This window comes from Camellia sinensis, chromosome 7 (assembly GCF_055761805.1).
Source record: "Camellia sinensis isolate YWXY chromosome 7, ASM5576180v1, whole genome shotgun sequence".
NCBI classification, from domain to species: Eukaryota; Viridiplantae; Streptophyta; class Magnoliopsida; order Ericales; family Theaceae; genus Camellia; species Camellia sinensis.
The window spans coordinates 184,614,683-184,635,678 of record NC_138967.1 but is presented as its reverse complement, the minus strand read 5'-3'; the positions used below and the strand labels follow the sequence as shown (position 1 = coordinate 184,635,678).

The following is a 20,996-nucleotide window of genomic DNA, read 5'->3' as shown; positions in this document are numbered from 1 at the left end:
ATGAGATGCTCCCACGAGGAACAGCTTGAGATTGCTCACCAGATTAGAACGACTCGGTCACAAGTTATGTCAAACTTGAACGACCTAACTTTGGGCACAATCTTCTTGTAAGCATGGATGGACATTCCAGATTCAGAACCGCAGCCAAGGGGCATGAAACAACTAAAGTGGCTAGCCACATGTCGGTGGGCCTACGTCGTGTCGTATCTGATCAAATCCGAACATATTTGTTGTAAGATGGGCTCTTTGTTTGCCAGTTGGTGAAACCCGACTTGATATAACGGCGAGGATAATTTTTTGCTGCAAACAACGAAGCCGAAAGATGAAGTTAGAAGAAGAGAATGCTGGGTTTGTCTCCAGACTATGAAAATCTAATTCTCTAGAGTGAGAAAGTGAGGAGACCACGTTGTTGGTGCAAGCTCCAACCTTTCTAAACAAAAGTTTGGGATTTATGGAAAAAGGACTAGAGGTCAAGCTCAGATTTTTAAAATCGCTTTAAAGTTCTAACGAAGGAAAGCGTGAGAATAAAAACAAAGTCAGAGCTTTGTTCCAAAAATGGGTACTGCTGCTCCTGGAGTCAAAAAGTGAGGCAGCAAGGAAATGGGAAAAATAGGCCTGGAATTCAGATTTCTAGAGTGAGAAAGTGTTGAATAAGGTGGGTTTGCTTGTTTTCATTAGCAAATTCTGAAATGGGCTTACCTTTATGTCATGTTGACAGCCCCCAAACTAGTCAAATGTGGACACGTGATGGCTCGACAGTCGGAGTAAGGACATTAGTCAAGGCCGAGCTTGAGGTCTGGTGGCAAGGCCAAGATCATGGACGACCGAGCTGCGATGCTCACAGACGGGTCGGCCGAAGCATTTTAGACCGAGCTAAAGGGCACTTGAAATAACGATAAATGTGAAGTTAGCCCAGCTCCGAACTTTCCAGGTGAGCCGTGCAAGGCAGTTGAGTGTCCAAAGCCTCACTAGGCAACTCTGTCAAACCAGCGAGCAAACAAGTTCAGGAAGTCTAGTTCCCTAGTATGAAGAAGATAAGCAAACTAAGTCGTAGATGCGCCGACCGATCTAACGACAACGAAGACAACTGAACAAGAATGCATCGAGCACAAATTGGAGATCATCGAGCAGCGTGAAAGCTGGTGCGAACCAAGCTACGGAGTAATGACAACCGACCGAACTCATTCGTCGATGACAACGAATCAAGCTAGCGATCGAGCTGCGAATTTGGTGGGTTGTTATTCTAAGGCCGACCAATGGCAAACCCATAGCCGAGCAACAATCCAGTCGGGCTAAAGTGTACGGGACTCATAAATTGGCCCAACGTTTCGATATGAACAATGGACCAAGCTTGTACCGCGCACGACCTCAGCTGACCGAACAGGCCATGGCAACTTAGAACTAGAAACGGAAGTTGCACTCTGTGATGATTGAATAACAAAGGCCACGAAAGAAATAATCTGCTGGATATGAAAAGAGATGACCACCGAACAAAAAGGTTACCAAGGAAGAAAAATACTCTGTGAAGAAAGTTGATAACCATGCAGAGGAGATGAAAAATGAGCCGAACAATTGATTAGCTAATTATGTTCAAATAGGATGGAGCATGACCGACCAAGCACTGAGCATCACTTTTTCAATTCTTAAATGGGACCGAGCAGACAAAATGTATTGTTGTCTATCCTGGTTGGAGACCGAGTAGACAAAGAAAGCTTCACTTTTTCATTGGAGCATGTTAGACAATTAGTGCAAGAGAGTGATCACTACGTGGCCTACCAAACATTTTCATAAGCAAACTTGCAAAATTTGATTTGGAGTATCAAGTTTGTAGGGCCACATCTATTTCACCAAGTGCAAAACAATACCAAGTACCCAGCAAATAGTTTTTGCATGTTATTACCATGCATGGTAATGGTATTGCGCGGTCCAGTTGTCCAACTTTAGGAATATATGCATATATATATATCCCCCCAAAAAATATATATATATATATATATATATTTATACATGTATTTTTTTTAAAAAAATAATAATAATAATAAAAAATAAGAAATAAAAAATTTCGTGTATATATATATATTTAATAAAAAATAAAAATAAAAAAATAAAAAAATTTGTGGATATATATATATATATTTTTTTTTCAAGTCAAGCAGCGACGCTCAGCCGACTGAAGGAGCACCAAGCTAGACAATTACAAGGCTAGTGAAGACACATTTAGTTTGGAGGCACAACTGAGCTACAAAACATTGGGCAGACGCATACGTTAGACAGAACAATAATTTTTAATCCAGTTCATGGAGCTCAAATTAAGTTGTGATCACCCAAACTTCGAAATTGGCGACAGAATTGGCTTTCGCTTTGCCAAACGTAAGCGCAAGCCAGGGGGCAAATGAAGTGGGTGAAAATTAATCAAGTCTTGGTGCTAGGCCCAATGCAATACTCACTCCAAGGTGGAGCTAGGTCGGACCTCAGCCCTATGGCCAACACTTGCTCCGAAGCAAGACAATCATAGGAGTTCGGCCCAATGTACGAGCATCACTCAAAAGTGGGTTGGGCAACATGGTGGACCTTCCGGATGGACAGAACCACTCCGAAGTGGGTTGAACAACATATTGGACCTCCTGGTTGGACAACCGTTCTAGAACAGACCAACTTAGAGAAGGCCAATTCACTAAAGATCTTTCTTGGGCCCACAAGAGACAAACAACCCTGCTCCTCCCCCTCTGTATGAACAGAACGTGGAGACATGGAGGCGGAGAGGGACAAGGTGCATATATGACAGACTTGCATCCGAATAGCAGGCGGAGTGGTCGTCCTCCTCCAATGAGAGATGTCCGCTAATGAGACAAACAAAACAGACCTGCACCCGAGTGTCAGGCGGAGTGGTCGTCCTCCTCCAATAGGAGACGACCACGAATAAGACACATTGGACAGATGGCGGAGAGAGAAGGACTTGAACGACAAACAACCTTCTCCCATAAAAGGTGAACACTATTCACTCTCAGGGGATCCGAAATCCATACACTTAACACATATACACTCTTTGTATTCTCTCTTCTCTCTTTTTCCTCTCCCTGAGTCCCTGACTTTACCATCGGAGGGGTTTCCGACCAAACCCCGGTCGGGCAGCCTCACCGTTTGTTACTCTGTGCAGATCTTCAATTCCTGAAGCATGTTGTTCATCCACGAAGTTCAACCCTTCTTCATAGTGCGGAAATCACCCGCGCACAAATATCTAACAAGTTCTATTTCAAATTAATAAGACAATGTTTTCCATTTTACCCTCACAACTCAATCAGCTAACCTACGATTTTCAATTCAAACTTATTCTCACAGTAAACATACCCTTTTTCTAACGATTCTCAACGTCAAAAAAATATGATTTTTATGATTACTATGTTTTTAAAATTCTGACTTAGGATTTATTGAATAATAATTCCAATTAATAAGACTGACTAATAATTTTCCCTATTTGTTCGATTTTGAAGTTTGAAATAAATATTTTGATTTAAAATTATATTGGGTAAAGATTTTGAATGGGCTTATTTTTCAGTTATATTTTGGGATGAGAGTTTCTCGGCACGGCCTAATCCACTTTTTAAAAAAAATTTACTTATTTTACATGATAAACTATAAAATAACAAGTTAAACAATATATATTAAATTAAAAAATTTACTAAACGACTCAAAATTATTTACAATATAATTTGTTAATGGGCTAAATTCAAAAAATTATTACCAGGGTTAAAAATAATTAATAATCCTCTAAGACTAAAAAAATATAAGAATACTTCCATCTTAATTAACTTAAGTAGGCTGGTTAAAATGACTTGAAATTGTCAAAATATTCAATTAACTTATCACTCACTCGTGGGAAGATATGTATTGAGTTAAAAAATTCTCAATCAGCCAAAAATAAATTACTTGATATTTTTTTTTCCAAAACCAATCCAAATCAACATGTGCACAACCCTAAGCCACGTAGTGGACTAAACCATATTGTTGGCCCCTTTGGGCCCATCAAATGTTGAATCTCATATTACTGAATTGTTTGGCTGTTATTTTAGGCTTGTTTTGCACATATAAAAAATAAGTAATTTATTGATTTATTAATTTATTTAAATCATATCACCTCTTTTATATATATTTTTTTGTAATAAGTCATACCCAAAACAAGCTTGACAAATTATACTGACGTCCTTTAAAGTTTTTAAAAAATGTAATAAGTTTTATAATTTAAAATAATTACACTAGTTTTTCTAGTTAAGATTAAAGAGATCAAAACTAATATACATGGTATGAAGACATAAAGATACACATAAAATAAAATATACATTTTAATGTAAAAAAAATAATATCAATTTTCATTCATACAACTAGCGAATTTCTGATAAAATATTGGCCAAATATTATATAAATTGAAACCTTAAAAGGAGCTTAGTGTAATTATAATAAATTTATGAGACTTATTTTCTACAAAGTTCAGGAAGGTGACTAATTTACCTTTTAGTTATGGTTCTAACAATCATACTTGAGAGAGAGAGTGAGAGAAAGAGAGAGAGAGAGATTGATTGTTTCTTCAATCAGATTGAACCTTCGAAGTAGATTCGGCTAGACTGGCATTTATCATATGAACACACATGCTTCTTCTACCAATTACAAGTACTAACCCAATCCACAAGCTATGAATATGCTTGACACTGATCAAGCAAAGTATAACACTTTAGAATAAGTATGTTACTGAGGAAAGTTTTATAAAAAGGATCACAACCTATCTAGTTTTCATTAGAAAGTTATCTATATGCTTTGGCTTTGCAACAGAAGCCAAGAAAGCCCACGAAAAAGAGAGAATAACACAAAGTGGGCTACAAAAAGCTTCAGAGTCACAAGCTTGGCCTATAAAAACCCTAATCTTGAACCATTCTTGTCACCCAACTAGCTTCTCTTCTCTCACCCCCCAATCTGAGTTTTTAGGGTTTGGTTTGGCTTCAATAGTCTTACCCACCACCTTTCTTTTTATTAGTTTGTCTGTTTCAAATCAAATGGCTATTAAGAGCATTTTGAGATCAAATCAACATCACAAAGCATTTTATGTTTTGGGGCTCTTGAATCTTGTGCTGTTGATCCAGAAAGGTGGTGCATTTGAGTTCACGGTTGGTGGTTCAAATGGGTGGAAAGTCCCCTCTGATTCATCTGCACTCTATAATAAATGGGCGGAAAGGAATCGGTTTCAAATCGGAGACTCTCTAGGTAAGTTCGATCATTTTTTACTATGACGAATAAGAATGTATTCAATTCTATTTCTTATGTCTACACACAAGTTAATAGAGATGCGCATTAATAAAAGCACATGAAATCATATGTAATATTTTTTTTTCTGCGTTGTACATAAATAAATTTATAGTCACATTTTTTTAACAATACATTAATAAATACATGATAAATTAAGATTGAAAATGAACGAATTTCATAAATAGTTCTAATCAAGTAATCAAGTCAAACCCGATTAAAACTAACCACAATTGAATAAGTTGTTCATCAAAATGATATGTATAAATTAATTTTTATTTTTTGTAATATATCAGTTTTTTTATCTTCTTTTAACAATATTTACTTTTCATTATATTCATTTCACAAGTAGACTCTTGTGTTCAGAGTTAGAAAAACCCTACAAACACATATAACTGTTAAGATAATTGAACACAGTCATTTCACATGATCGATTATCAAATTCTATAATTAATTTATGTGCAAGTAAAAGAACGGCTAGTGTTTTATTCGTCATCAAAAAATGTATGAATAGTTTAAGATCAAGACGTTAAATATCACCTGTTAATACATATCCGATATTGTTATCGGCTATTACTTAACTATCTCAACTGTTTTTGTTTTGTTTTCTTTATTGCAGTGTTTGTGTACCCAGCTGACAAAGACATAGTGCTTCAAGTAAACAAAGATGACTACAACAACTGCAACACAGCACAACCCATCCAAAAATTCTCAGATGGCCACACCAGCTTCAAGTTCAACCAATCTGGTCATTTCTACTTCATAAGCGGACTCAAAGACAACTGCCTCAAGAATGAGAAGTTGGAGGTGGTGGTTATGGCGGACAGAACCAACCGCTCTTCCACCACTTCTCCACCACCACCCCCTTCTCCAGCGCCAACTGAAGGGTCGGTGGAGAATACCCCATCTCCGACTCCTTCAGCCGAGCAGACACCTCCTCCCAGTGCTGCTTCTTCAATTGTCGTCAACTTTGTTGCTTCCATTGGAGCTTTTCTGAGTGGCTCTCTTCTTTTGGGTTTTTAAGTGCAGTTCTTTTATATACACACAAATTAGTCACCTGTTTCTAAACTTTTTCTTCTAAGAGTTGAAATGTTTATTTATTTATTTTGTTTATTTTTTAAAGTTTTTTTTTTTTGAGTTTGTATTATTTTCTTTACCTTGGTCTCAGTGGATTCAGCTGGGGCTTTAAAGGCAAGTAGGTATTTGAAATTTGATTGGTACAGTTGAGAAATAAGCTTGGGTGAATTGCACCACCATGTAAAAGCAAATAAATAAACAATGTATAAAAAGAAATAAATTGGTTTTTACATGTTTCATGTCTGTGAATTACTTCTTGTATTTTATTTTTTATCAAATTTTTTGATGGAACTATTTGTACCCCCATTTTCACTAAAAACACATATTTTGCTTTTATTATACAATTCTTAAACTAATACTGAAATGAAAAAATTGTAAATATATATATATATATATATATAAATAACTCAAAATAATTGTATTTTCGTAGAAATACAAGTAAAAATTGTATCTTATATTCCCTGTCTCATTTTGTTAGTCTTTTTTCCCATTTTAGAATGTCTTATTTAAAAAGTCAAATTAAAAAGTACTTAGTGTTTCAAAATTACTCTTTTTAAATAGCTAGAAGTACATTAAAAATTAAAAAAGAGGACATTATTGGAATAAATGCTTTAAAATTTGAATTTAAATATAATGATTACATGTCCACTAATAAAGTTATAATTTCTAAAAAGAATTATCAAAATGGGACGAAAGAAGTACCATAGTTTTCACATGTGTCGAAACAAATCCACAGGCACATCATAAAAACAAAAATGCAAAAAATGTAAAGGTTTAAAAAGCAACCGTTGAGGTTGTTAGCAAAAGTGTGAAGAGCTTTATTGCAAACTAATTTTATACAGAAGTGTTTTTAGGATTATTAATTTTTCTATAAAAAAGTAACTATCAAATCAAATCCAATGCCTACTAAAGATTTGTTTGGGATATTCTAAAAAAATATACTTTTTGACTTATTGACTTATATAGATTTAGTTTAGGTAGAGTTTGATGTGATGTGTTAGAGAGGTGATGTGATTTAAATAAGATGATATAACTTAAATAGGATAGTGACTTTTTGACTTTTTGTATTATTTAGTGTATCCCAAACCAAACCTGAAATTGTACACAGTGATTTATTATTGAATAATAATATACCATATTGAATTCCTACACCATAAATATGGCAAACCAATACCTCGTAGGTACAAAACCCAATCCAACTTAAGACTTGACGCATCACTCTTGATCAAAAGAAATTTTTTAAGGTGCACAAAACTTCAAAATCGAAGACAACCTTTTCACATAAGATGTGACCTAGAACCACATTACCACCAAATGTGTAGATCGCATCCCATGTGAAAGGAATTATATTCGTTTCTAAGATCGAATTCTGTGCACATAGAAAAACTGTGATCATAATAGCTATCCAAAAGCCCTAACATGCATAAAAGAAAAGACATGGAAGTAAAAAGTAGAACATAAGGAACCATGGGTTGAAAACAATGGAGATTGGATCCTTCAAAAGTAACAAAATTTCAATTATCAGCAATTGAATCTAACAGTTTCATCTCTTAAAAAGCAATACGTTACAAGTCTATCACTTCTTAATGTTTTTTTATACACTGACTAATTTCATATTTCTATCAAAAATTCTTTCCTAGTTCAATTTTTTTCATTAGTCTCAAAGTGTTGTGTAGAATTGAATCCACTATCCCCGCAACCTGAAACGCCCAGGGAAGACAATATTAGAAACAGACTACTATTAAACGATTAAATTTTATCCTGCTGCCCCCATCACACAATTATGGGCCTCACGAAACAGAGAGAAGTATAACTAACCGTGAAAACACCACCAATAATGGCACAGATGTTTGTGATGAAGTGCGAAAAGGACTTTGATTTTTCTGTTATTAATACCTGGTTACAGAAGGAAACTAGTTATGAGAACAGATGAAACATCAATCAGATCCATTGTCAACACTAACATTTAATGGACTGTCTTGAACCTGCATTGGAGACAGTTCGAAATGGAATTTCGCAACAGGGATATGTACACTGTGTACGAGACTACTGTGGGCTGTGTACTCATACTCCACTAAATTTTGTTCGCGAGAGGATCTTGTTATCACCTCCGTCTTTACAACTTGAAGATAATGTTCTATCTGCAAAGGAAATAATAAAAAATAAAAAAAGTAGGAGCAAAGTGCAATTATTAAACATTAAGAAATTCTTCCCAGCTCAAATAATCCAAGATTCATTAAACATCCCCAATTGCTTGAAAGAAAAGACCTCGTGAGATATATAGTAAGCAGACTGAAGCTTACAGTAACATCGGCATTTGAATCACCAGGGTGGATGATATACTCCTGGCCATCCAACTTGTCATGGCTTACACCAAGATAAGGTAGCATTCGTTTCATATCACTCATCGCTGCTGCAGATATCTTTTTCCCAAAGGAAAGATGAGAAATGATGTGTGACATGTTCATCTTAGAAGAATCAAAGGAGTGAGATCCTGATCGAGCTGAGATTACAAGGTTGCCAGGAACCTGCAGAGTACAAGGAGTGGTCAAGAGCGAATAAATACAGAAATAGTGATGAAGAAATTAGAAACAATCCTGTTCCTGAGAGAAAAGGTATGCACCTACCTAAGTAATGTCCTTTGGGTTAAATATAAAGTGTGAGGGGATGACCTAAAAGTTATGCCATAACAATGTTTCAAAGGAAAATATATGACATCATTTTAAAGTAAAGATTCACCTTCTTAACACGGACAAAACCTTCAATTCTGCATCCTCCTACTACTGGTGCAGGTCTTTTGTCTGCCACAGTGCCATTACTCTCCAAAGCTAACTGATGAGACTCCAATGGAATAGGTGCAACCAAATTTTCCATTGTCTGCAGGAGATGGAAACTCAAGATCAAGTCAAGTGGCACTCATCACAATAGGAAGTGAAATTAAAAACTAGTCCCAAGTATTAACAAGTTAACAAATGAACAATCATTAGACTCCAACAATAATTTGTTCTTACATTGACCAGGCTATCTGTATCTCGATCTCCATAATATGATTCATGTTCATGGTGCCCATGTTCATCCCTAAAGCAAGTCGGATGACAAGATAGTCCATTAGTTGGCAGAAATATAAACGTCGTCAAGCAACGTGGTATCTCAGAAGTAATCAGATACAATTTATAACCGAAAAACGCTGATAGTTCAAACAAATATATATATATATATTATATACTTAGAATAGCAAAACCAAGTAATGTGAAGAGCAGACATTCCTGGTTTCTCTTCAAAAGTAATGGCAGCAATAGTGGATCCAAACTTCAAAATAGCCTGGCTCAAAGTCTCTCTGTGTGAGATCGTATTTACCAATTAAAAATGTCTCATCTCTTTTAGTAGTATTTGTTTTTTGGTCAACCATTATTTTCCCCAGTTGAATGGGACTGAAATCCAAAAATTATTTTGGCAAAGCTCAAGAAGTGGAAGTTTTCACATTGATTTTGGAATCACGTTTAAGGAGATGCATGTGGATTTACCCATTGGGAGGCCAAACTAGCCCACCCATAAACCCTGAATGTACAAGACTATAATTGGGCACACAAACAGTTATTAACTTTTTAATTCTTTATTATCTTAATGATCAAACTATAACTATTTTGTGGTGTAGCTAAAGCACCCAGTAATGGAGATCAATTTTTTAAATTTTGAGAATCAGCTACTTAACCCAACTCAAGAAGCCTTTGTCTCAATACTTGGGATTGGCTACATAGATCCATTTAATCCAGTTGAGTCTATTCAGAGTCGTATCATATTTTGGGAATCAGAGTAAGGTAGCCTACTAACTACCTATCCCATACCTGTTGTAAGCAGGAGCCTTGTGCATGTACTTAGAAACAAAATATTATTTTCCTCTCATTTTTTTACTTCTTCATTTAAGAAAGGAAATGAATTAAAGGGGCTAGTATATGGGGGCTTCTCTCTTTTGTAATGATCCCTCGAAAATGTTTTTAATTAGGGTATTTTGTGACATAATCGGTGGGACATCTTTCTTTGCAGAGTGCAAAGAATTATTTCTCCGTTTCTGCTTCTGCAAGTATTCCCCTCCAAAGTTCGTCTTTGTTCTTCGAAGGACTTTTCCCCTTCGATAAAATTTCTCCCCATTTATATACTGTCGACTTGCTGTTGGAGAGAGGAGTTTTTCTATATTTGGATGAAAGATTCTGCTGTTGGTTCAGGTGAGATCGAAAAATCTCGGGTTGGTAGTTTGGATCTTCTTTGTGCATTGAACCATGGCATGAAGGTGAGGGTGACCAATTCTTTTTCCTCTTAAGGCCAAACTATAACAGCTTATTCAGATTAATCTTCAAGCTTTATTTTTGGATTTGACTAAAATATAAAAAATGTCAATAAATTATGATTTCAAAATTTATAATTTCCTTGATCAATTTAAAAATGAGCAAATTCCTAAGTAACAAAATGTTCACTATTTGCTATCTCCTAATCTTAACTTTTTTGACTAAAGTGATTTTCTCGAAATTTCTAATTTAGTGTTATTTCCCTCCTCGCTTTCGTCCACTAGAACAATATTTGATAATATAACTTATTTTTTATTCATATGGACCACGTAAAATTCGTATTCAAAATCTGATCACTTAAAAAATGAGCAAATTCCTAAAATAGGATTCCATGTTACGATTTTTTCAAGCATGGGATAACAATTGTCTTCAAGCATGCATTCAAATATGAACGAATCAGGTATAGAGTTTGATACAGATAGTAAAGATACATAACAGCGTGAGTTACCTAACATCACTTCCTTTACGGAAAATGCGAATAGATGGATACCCTTGTATATGATTCCTGAAAATTCAGTATGAAGTACATGTCAATGAAAAATAACAACTGCAACAGTGAGGAATTAATACAAGGGAAGCTGCAAAAGAAGTATGCCACTTAAAAGATTTACCACCATTCTAATCTTACATGGGCACGCAGGAAATGATCATGTATCATACAGTAAGAAATCATCATTTGGAAACTCCAAAATAAGAAAGGATTAACAGATTACTAAAATGTACTTCCAAAGAAAATAAAGTTGGAATAGTAAACATAATTATGAAACTAGGGACACAGGCTTGAATCCTTGCAAATTTCCACAAGGATCTGTATACAGGACACAAAAACATATTTGAGAAGTTAAGCACCTGGAACTGGAAACATGTCAATAAGCTACAAAGAATGAACAAAAAGGTTTGCAAACCCAGATCAACTCAAAAAACAAGTGTTAGTTCAATCAGTGCAAGAGGAAATCAAAAATTAAAAGAAAAATAAAAAAGGAAAGGACAGAAAAATGGAAAATAACTTAAACTTCAATAGGCACACAACAGAAATCCATGTAGCCTTAGCTTGAGCCTATGACCAAAATTACCAAGGATTTACAATTCTGATATCTAGAGATGAATAAAAGAAAAATACTTGAACTTTGTAAAAAGGTTACATGGAAAAGAAAACTGCTTTAGATTAGTATAAATGGTAATGAACAATAGAGCACAATAACCCATTGTTGGATTAATCCAAATTCAATTATAAGTCGGGAAAAATATTGATTTAAGAAATACCTTCTGCACAAATCAACTTCTTCGGTGCAATCAACCTTCCCCAAAAGAATGCGGCCATCCACTTCTGGGTCATATCTGAAAAAATAGGTTTGACATCAGATTTTCGATGAAGCCTAGTCAAAATAATACTAGTAACTATATTAAAGGGGGAGAAAAAGAGGAAGTCATTGTTCACAAAAAAAACATTTAAAAGGAAAAGAAAACAACAGAGATGCAACTAAACCTTTCTCTTATAATTTTGGCTGCTTTCTCCCATGAAGGTTTCTGAAACAAGAAGACCAATGAGGCAAAAATGTCAACTAAGTTCACAACAACATCCATTTAAAAAGCAGATTTTGAGATGTATAATTTCCAATCAATTCCTTAGTGTGAGATCATATAACTCATGAAAAAAAAGAAAGCAATTCAAAAATGGCAAAAGAAAGCTAAGATTTGTTCAGCAATGGAGTAGTAATAACTGGAGATATGCAAAAATTTAACATCCATAAAATAAGTAGACACTATTTCTTAGCAAAGAATAAACATTGAAAGGCAAGGAAAAAATGCATGCACGACAATTCAGCTAGTAACGGTTCAATGGTGAATCATTTCAGCTAGAGTGAATTAGGGCAGTTCAGGAGCCTGATTCACCTGAGAAAACCGACTGACCTGACCTATGGTACACAGACACAGACACGGGACACGACGCAGACACACGGACATGCAAATTTTCAAAAAATGGGGGACACGACACGCTAGGGACATGCTTAATATATATAATTTTATTTATTTATTATATGTAAAATTAAAAAATATATATTATTTATTTATTTATTTATATTTATTTACTTTAATATCAAATTTCATTTACAAATTAATTTTTTCCTACAAATAAAAATAATTTATTTTATGTATGTTTAAGTTGAGCAAATAAAAATACTCAAAAAATAGAAAAAAAAAGAAAAAGACGAAAGAAAAAAAAGAAGGGTTTTATATATATATATAATATATCAGGGATAGAGGGGAACAAAAAAAAAAAGAATAGAACAGAGGAGAGAGAGAGAGAGAGAGAGAGAGAGAGAGAGACGACCGCGCAGAAAGAAGAGAGAGAGTCAAAGAGGCATAGTCGATGAGTTCAACACAAGCGAGAGACAAAGTTGAAAGCGAGAGAGAGAGAGACGAACACACAGACTTACGGAGAGAGACGAACAGAAGAAGAAGAAAAACGAAGAAGAAAAGAAGAAGAATAACAAATTTAAAGAAACGAAAACAGACACGAAAAACATACCTCGATTTAGGGCTTCAACAGATTCTTCTTCACCCCCCCCCTCTCTCTCTCTCTCTCTCTCTCTCTCTCTGTATTCAATTAGTTAGGGTTTTTGTCTCTTTGTATTCAACGAGTTGGGGTTTCTCTCTCTGTCTCTAACGTGTCCCAAGCGTGTCCAACTAGAAAAATTCAAAAAAAAAAAGGGGGAACATGTTAGGTAGTGTCTGACACGTGTCCACTGTGTATCTGACACGTATCCGTGTCCGACACGTATCCGTGTCCGACACGTGTGGGACACCCATACGCTACCTTCGGAGAGGTGTCCGTGCTTCAAAGGACCTGACTCAAGAAAGTGACAAACGGTCAGTTTCACTTGTAAGGTTAGTAAGCTGTGGGTTTCATATATTTTTGAAATTGGTTCTATGGTTGGTTTTCGATTTTAACAACATGTAACCTGTGAAAACTGAACTGACTGAAATATTTAATATTACACATATTTCAACACGTGTTGGCCTTTGATTAGTTTTCCATATTACTCGTATCACTTAACCCTTATCTCTCTCACACCTCAATGATAAAGACTCTGTCTCTCTCTCAGCTCACCTGAAGGATCAGGCCACTGATCAGATCTCCCTCTCCCTCTCCCTCTCCCTCTCCCTCTCCCTATTCCTTTCTATCTCTCACCCCATCTCAACTCATAAGGATCTTCTCTTTCCCTCTCAAGTCTCAGCCATACTGTGTACTCGTGAAGTAATGATGAACGAACTCTCAACCCTTTCTTTCTCTCCTTCTCTTTCCATCACTGGAGATTGCCGCTATATGTTGCTCTCCCTTCCTCTGACTAGTTCACCTAAGCAGATATAATAGATTTTTTGTTATTAATTAGGACATGGTGCCCTCCCCTCTGATGACATGCTGCGACACCTTCTCAATCACATTTGTCGAATGAAACCCTAGGTAAGTAGATTTGTTAAATATAAATATATATTTTAGATTTTTTGTTATTAATTAAGACATGGTACCCTCCCCTCTGACGACATGCTGCGATGCTGCCTCAATCACATTTATCTAATGAAACCCTAGGTAAGTGAATTTGTTAACTAAAATATATATTTTTTGTTAATTTCTTAATTCTTACTGTTCTCTATTTAATTTCTATTGTATCAAATTTATGTCATGATCCTTGATTTTGTTTCTTCTTCTTTTTTTCCCAGCTCCTGTTGAATCACATGACCTTAGGGTTTGCATTTGGTAAAGGTAGAGCTGTAGTGGCGCAGTAGCGGAACTTCAGAGGTGGTAGCAATGTTTGTGTGTGTGTGTGTTTTCTGTGGAGATTTTCGGCACCGACCAAACCCCACCGGAAAATGGAAGGGTAAACATGATCAATATCAATCAGTAGTTTGATCGAAGTCGGTTGGAGAAATGCTGAACCAGATACATTCAGGTCAGTTGGCGGATCAAGGTCAAACCAGAGTCCCTCCAACCCCTGAACAGCCCTAGAGTGAATCAAGTGAGGGAAGAGAACAAGACAAGCCACTAGGAGGGAATTTCACAGCGAAATGTTCCCAAAGAAAGCACCCAAATTAGAATAAATTTCTTGACAATTGTGCAACAGCTCTCCATCATTGTGTCCGTGTGGCATAGTGGATCTTGAGAAACTATGATGGCAGCATCATAGTTTTTTAGAGAGGTGGGGGCCTACGAAGCCAGAGCAGGAGCTCTCTTGGTTGGTCTAAAAGAAATCAAAATAAGAAATTTTTTAGAGATAAGAAGAAAAAAAATCTCCATGTGATTCTGACTCCTGATATTTCATGTGAAGCAAATCCTCAAGTTGTGGAGGGTCATTTCTTCTCGTGCCCATTGGACTATTCCTTGTGGTAATTTTCCTGTCCCAAACTCTATTACAAGTAGGAAGCCCTAAAGGGGGCACAGATATTGACAAATATCTGAAAATTTTAACTTGCTAAATAGTATTGGACTTCAAAGTACCAACAAGTTACATGGAAAAAGAAAGTGAAAAGATTTCTAGAGGATGTTTTCTAATCATAAAGTGAGTACAAAAGAATAATTACATAAATGAGGCAACAATGTCAACCATATATTTTCAGCAAATATATGGTCGTCTAGGTGGCCTTGAGTCTGAGCACTGAGGCCCATTGAACAATGAAATAGATCATTGGAGCATACTGCAGGCGAGCAAAGATAGAGAAATACCAGGCGATTACTCCAATAGCACCAAGGAGCATAGAAATTGACAACCAAAATTGGGTACCTGAAAACAAATGTTTGATTTCCAGTGTCACCACAAAATGAAGAAAATCTCCCACAACAAAACACTAAAGCACAATAATACGAGGGTTTGAAAATCAAATTTAGTCCACTTACTTATGTGAAATTCTATCAAAATTACGTTCGCTTAATATAAAGGAACCTTCAGCGTACTCTTCATCGCCTTCATCATCGTGCTTAATCTCTCCTGAAATTGGCCCTGAGTGAAACTCAGAGCCAGTAGGTTTTAAATTTGAATCTATAGGATATTTGCGGATTGTTTTTGTTATATTCAACCTGTTCTGCAAATGAAATGAAACAAGTTCGGGTCAGTTCACATTTCACAGAGATACAGAAAATAAATAAATAAATAAATAACAATTCACACTTAGAAAGCAGAGAGATAGACCATATTTTAAATGGAAAAAATAAGATGATTAAAACCTAATTCTTGTTGATTAAACAAGAACCACAAACAATTTTTGTAGAAGCAATAACTTGAATGCATTCAATGCTCGAAATTTACTGTTCAAAGATTAATGAATTGAAGTGAATTGAGTCATTGAAACTTACTGTTCCCAGGACATCACTAACATCAACAGATGCAAATTCACACGAGAGTGCAGGAAAGCTACAAAAATGTTAAGGAATGTTAGTTTTAAAACAGTCCAATTAAAAGTAGATTGTCATTGCAGAATGAAAAGCAAAGCATTTGACAGAATAAGAGACACACAACCGCCATAATTGAAATATTATAGAATGAGTAGCAATGTAAAAGAACTATATATATACTTAGTAGGAACTTCATAGAATATCATCATGTTAAGGGTATAAGCAGATGTGCCACAGCTACTGAAATCTAAAATTACACAGTAAGCTTGTTAGACACCAATGAGTGTACCCATAATGCCTCACCTGCACAGGTGTAACTGGCATCATTTGAAGCTCTAGAGATAACCCAAAGGTCTGAAGTTTAATTCTTTCCCAGACTAGCCTGATAGTAATACAACATATTTAGGCCATCTCCTGTATACTGAAGAAGTGGTCTCACCTCTCCAAAGGTGTGGACATATGCGATGACACCAATATATACGATGCAATATGATTAGTTTATTTTCAAGAGAAGTATGTATCAACATAGTAATTACAAGGAACACAAGCAATAGAGGTTCTCTATTAACAGAATCTCATGACCTCCATTCTAGTCAAAGAACTGAATTTTGCCATCATTTATTTTACACAAATAAGAACATTGTGGGTTCTTCCAGTTGCCTGTCGCAGTATTTGAAGAAAAAAAAATGATATAAAAAGTACAAAACCATAATGGATATTTTTTCATGAGGAATAGAATTATGATCATAAGACCATACCTAACATTAAAATCAATGCGCAAAAATTCCCCATCAGAACTCTTGTCAACAATTACAGATGTAGATGTGCTCACTGTCAAATAATTATTCAGTTCCTACAAAAAGAATTTAGATATTTATCTCTACGACAAAAACAAAAACCATAATAGCACAATACGTTGTTAAGAAGAACAAGCATGCATACACGTAATGCAACTAGGAAACTACATGAATTCCTAGAATGTAAAAAAATGATAGTTAATGAATGAAAGAAGGGAGAAAAACAAAGCAAAATTTTACAAAATGACACTACATCAATATAGAACTGAATATCAAATCCTTAAATCTCCAACCAAAGAGAAATAAGCTTCCTACCATTCCAAATAAAAATATCATGGAAAACGCGGCTACTATGGATAATCCAGCACCTGATAATGATGCCTCTGTCAAATCTCTCGGAATTTTCCTGAAACAAATAAATAAACAAAAATAAAGTAAAACATCCAACAAAATGCAATTGAACTAATAAAAGGATGGTTGATAACTATGAGACGATGTAATCTTTTAAGATAATATTTCGAGCAAGACTTTTGCTTTGCCATAGGCTACCAAAACTGAAGGAAAAGAAAAGAAGAGGCCACAACTGGTTTATCTCTCCTTGTTTCCTTCCTTCTATTAGTATTATGATAATACTTCATCTGTAAATTTCAAAATAAAACTAGAAGTAGAATAATATCCCCCTCATGAGCATATCCCCAATAATCTCAACGAAGCTTGATTGAAAAAGACACCTAACTCCTAAACCTTCAGAGTTCGAAGTGAAGATGTGAGCATGCTACTACTTGATCAATCAACCTCCCCTAGTGCACAAGGCTGCTCTCTCTCTCTCTCTCTCTTAAATGACACGACAAATTTTGTAATAAATGCAAAAAAATTGTGCCAGAAACATGGAACCACGCATATTTTATGGACAATAAGTACACCTCCAAGGACCCCCCAAGCACAAAAGCCAAAGTGCATATGGTATTGGTACTTCTACTTCCCTAAAATAGCGCAACAAATTTTGTTCTTCCCTCACTTGACAAAAATTGTCTTTGCAATTTCTCCCATCACTTTTAAACTTAATATTAAACAACCTTCTAATGCAAAACCCAAATCATAAGGAACAAATAAACAAATCTCAAATTTAGGTATACATTCAAGATAATTCAAAGCTGAGGCTGTTAAGCATGAAAACACTCTCACACTGATTCAAGTCTCCAAATGGTAGATCTGTATCCAGTCTACCCTCCCAACACACCCTCGAATTAGGAGTTCAATACTAGTGAATTGCCTTGTTTAATTCAATATAATTCAAAAATTAAATGCAATGGAAACCATAAACAACTATCCAAATCTTTAGTAGACCTACTCAAAACCAAAACCTAAGGGCATCTCCAATCCTTACCATTTACTCAAATCAAATTTAAATTTGAGTAAAAATGGTCATAATATCTCTCCACTCCTTTCCCACACTCATACCAAAATTACTCAATTTTTGACCCTTTTTTTTACTCAAATTTATATTCTAAAGACAATTTTGGGTTATACAATAGCTTCGAAATTCACAATTGTGCCACTTACCAAGTTTTTTCTCAAATGTATGCTTGCATTTGAGTTTGGCCATTGGAGTAATCTATATATCAACCGAAAAAGTTTTTACTCAAATTTAAGTAAAAATACGATCTAAAACTTGAAGAACAATGACAACGTCCTGATCGATACATTCATAAAACTCATGGATATCTATCTCGGATCTAACAACAAGAAGTCAATTTCACAAACATAACAATAGAGATCTGACCTGTAAAAATCAACAGATTTGAGCTTGTGCGTCGAAACCATGATTACGACGCCAAATTGGAATTAGAGACAGAGAGAGACAGAGAAACACAGCTCGAATCTCCGGTGTGATAGATCTGTTGAGAGAGAGAGAGAGAGAGAGAGAGAGACTGTTATGCTTCGTTCGTAACAAGATCGAAGCAGAAGAAGAATTTGGTTTGCTTGGGACTCGACGTTTTGTACACTGGCTTTTGCGTTTAATTCGGGAGATTTTTACTATATTTTATTTTCTCAGATATTAAGCTGAAATCTGTGTTGTGTGGCTTCAGTAAATGGTCAAGTACTTTGAATGAAATACTTTAGAACAAATTACACGCTCTTAGGCTCCGTTTGGATCGTCGAATTAACTTTTTTATAGTTTAAATGAGAAGTAATTATTGGGTGCTTTTGCAGGTCACATAATGTTTTAGAAGTGTTGTAATTAGTTAAAATTAATATTTATAATTTTATATTGAGTGATTAATAAATATAAAAAATATATAATATAATAATAATTAATAAAAACTATAAATATATGACGTTCTAAAAATATTCAATAATTTTTTTTAAAATGAGACCTTATTAATGGGCTGAGCCGTTAATACTGTGTGTGCCCAAGATTCGGATTTGTGTGATCTAGCTAACCTCGCCAACATTATGGGTGTAATTTTGGCCCGTGGCCCGTAGGCAGCCCAAAGCCCGCCCGCGACCCGATGTGGGCCCGGCCCGTTTAGGTCTGAGCCCAAGCATGAGGTTTTGGACAAAGGCCTAAGCCATCGTTTTGAAACCCGACCCGGCCCGTGGCCCGCCCAAAAGCCCGGCCCGAGCCCCGACTCGGCCGATGCCCAATGTTATTTTTAATAGAAAACAATAAATTTTTGGTGGAAAAAATTAAAAAAAAAAATTTAATTTTGTTTAGGCCCGCCCAAAGCCCGAGCCCAAACCCAAGCCCAGGGGCTCGCCCCCGAGGCCCGGCCCACTGACCCGCCCCCAAGCCCCGAATACCCCTGGGCCTGGGCCTAGTTTTCTAGCCCGTTGGCTGGCCCGGCTAGGCCTGACTTTTTGCCAGGAGCCCGCAAGGCCCGACATAGCCCGGCACGGCCCGAGCCCGAATGGGCCGGGCCAAAATTACACCAGACGTTTGTTTGGTTACAAAAAAAAAATAATAAAATTAATAAAATTAAGATCTTGTTTGGCATGCAACATTTTTTATTTAAAAGTTAAAATTTAGGCCCGCCCAAAGCCCGAGCCCAAACCCAAGCCCAGGGGCTCGCCCTCGAGGCCCGGCCCACTGACCCGCCCCCAAGCCCCGAATACCCCTGGGCCTGGGCCTAGTTTTCTAGCCCGTTGGCTGGCCCGGCTAGGCCCGACTTTTTGCCAGGAGCCCACAAGGCCCGACATAGCCCGGCACGGCCCGAGCCCGAATGGGCCGGGCCAAAATTACACCCGACGTTTGTTTGGTTACAAAAAAAAATTAAAAATTAATAAAATTAAGATCTTGTTTGGCATGTAACATTTTTAATTTAAAAGTTAAAAGATTATTAAAAAATCAAAAAATTTATAACTTATACTAAAAAATTAAAGATTTTATTTTTTCTCTACTTTTTGTATATATATTTTTTTTTATAAAAAATCAAAAAGTCATTCCCAACATATTAATTTTTGTTACCTCATATTTTAGGTAAAAATCCAAAAAATACTAAAATAGTCTGTTTTCAAACGAAGCCTAAGCTTTCGTTTAGTTTAATTTTTAAAATGAATTTTGAGTTGTATTTTAAACGATGAGTTATTGAAAATTTATTTGATTATTGTGAAATCCCGTATTTTTATATAATAAAAATAATATATATTTTTAATTTTCTTAAATAATTATTCACAATATTTTGAATTTAATAGTCTGTATATTTTTATACTGAACATTTATTCAAAATAAAATAAAATAAAATATTTTTTTGACTTTATATTATTACTCAATATTAATTTCTGAACCTTATGATATTTTTATTATATTTTTTTCTATATTTTTTTGTAATCAAATTACACTGAAACCTAATATTTTTATATACTAAAACCAAATCCAAAAAAAAAAAAAAACCATGGGTTTGCTCCCCAGGTTTTCTCACTTTCCACCTTCAACGTGCAACCATTTTATACATCAAAAATGTGGTGGACATGCAATATCACCAGGTGTTCCATTCCTTTTATCCTTTCTTTTAATTTCTTTTCAATTACTCTTCCTCATCTTTCCCATAAATTGAGATCCTCTCGATTCTCCCTCTCCCTCCACCTCTCATTCTC

General features: G+C 35.6%; 2 protein-coding genes across 2 annotated transcripts; one reads left to right on the top strand and one right to left on the bottom strand.

Moving 5' to 3' along the window:
• The first annotated feature begins 4,779 nt into the window (after positions 1-4,779).
• Positions 4,780-6,601, top strand: LOC114297274 (early nodulin-like protein 9). The gene is made up of 2 exons (XM_082880096.1): positions 4,780-5,253; positions 5,912-6,601. The coding sequence occupies exons 1-2, from the start codon at positions 5,046-5,048 to the stop codon at positions 6,313-6,315; spliced, it is 612 nt and encodes a 203-aa protein (XP_082736222.1). The 5' UTR covers positions 4,780-5,045; the 3' UTR covers positions 6,316-6,601.
• Positions 6,602-7,857: 1,256 nt separating this feature from the next.
• On the bottom strand, positions 7,858-19,051 carry LOC114297301 (protein disulfide isomerase-like 5-4). The gene is made up of 15 exons (XM_028241701.2): positions 18,682-19,051; positions 17,214-17,304; positions 16,860-16,954; positions 16,063-16,120; positions 15,607-15,791; positions 15,436-15,493; positions 12,199-12,239; positions 11,976-12,050; positions 11,161-11,217; positions 9,381-9,447; positions 9,109-9,246; positions 8,673-8,897; positions 8,355-8,510; positions 8,188-8,265; positions 7,858-8,069 (listed from the first exon to the last, which is right to left on the bottom strand). Exons 1-15 carry the CDS (start codon positions 18,720-18,722, stop codon positions 7,992-7,994), a joined length of 1,443 nt encoding a protein of 480 aa, XP_028097502.1. The 5' UTR covers positions 18,723-19,051; the 3' UTR covers positions 7,858-7,991.
• Positions 19,052-20,996: the final 1,945 nt, after the last annotated feature.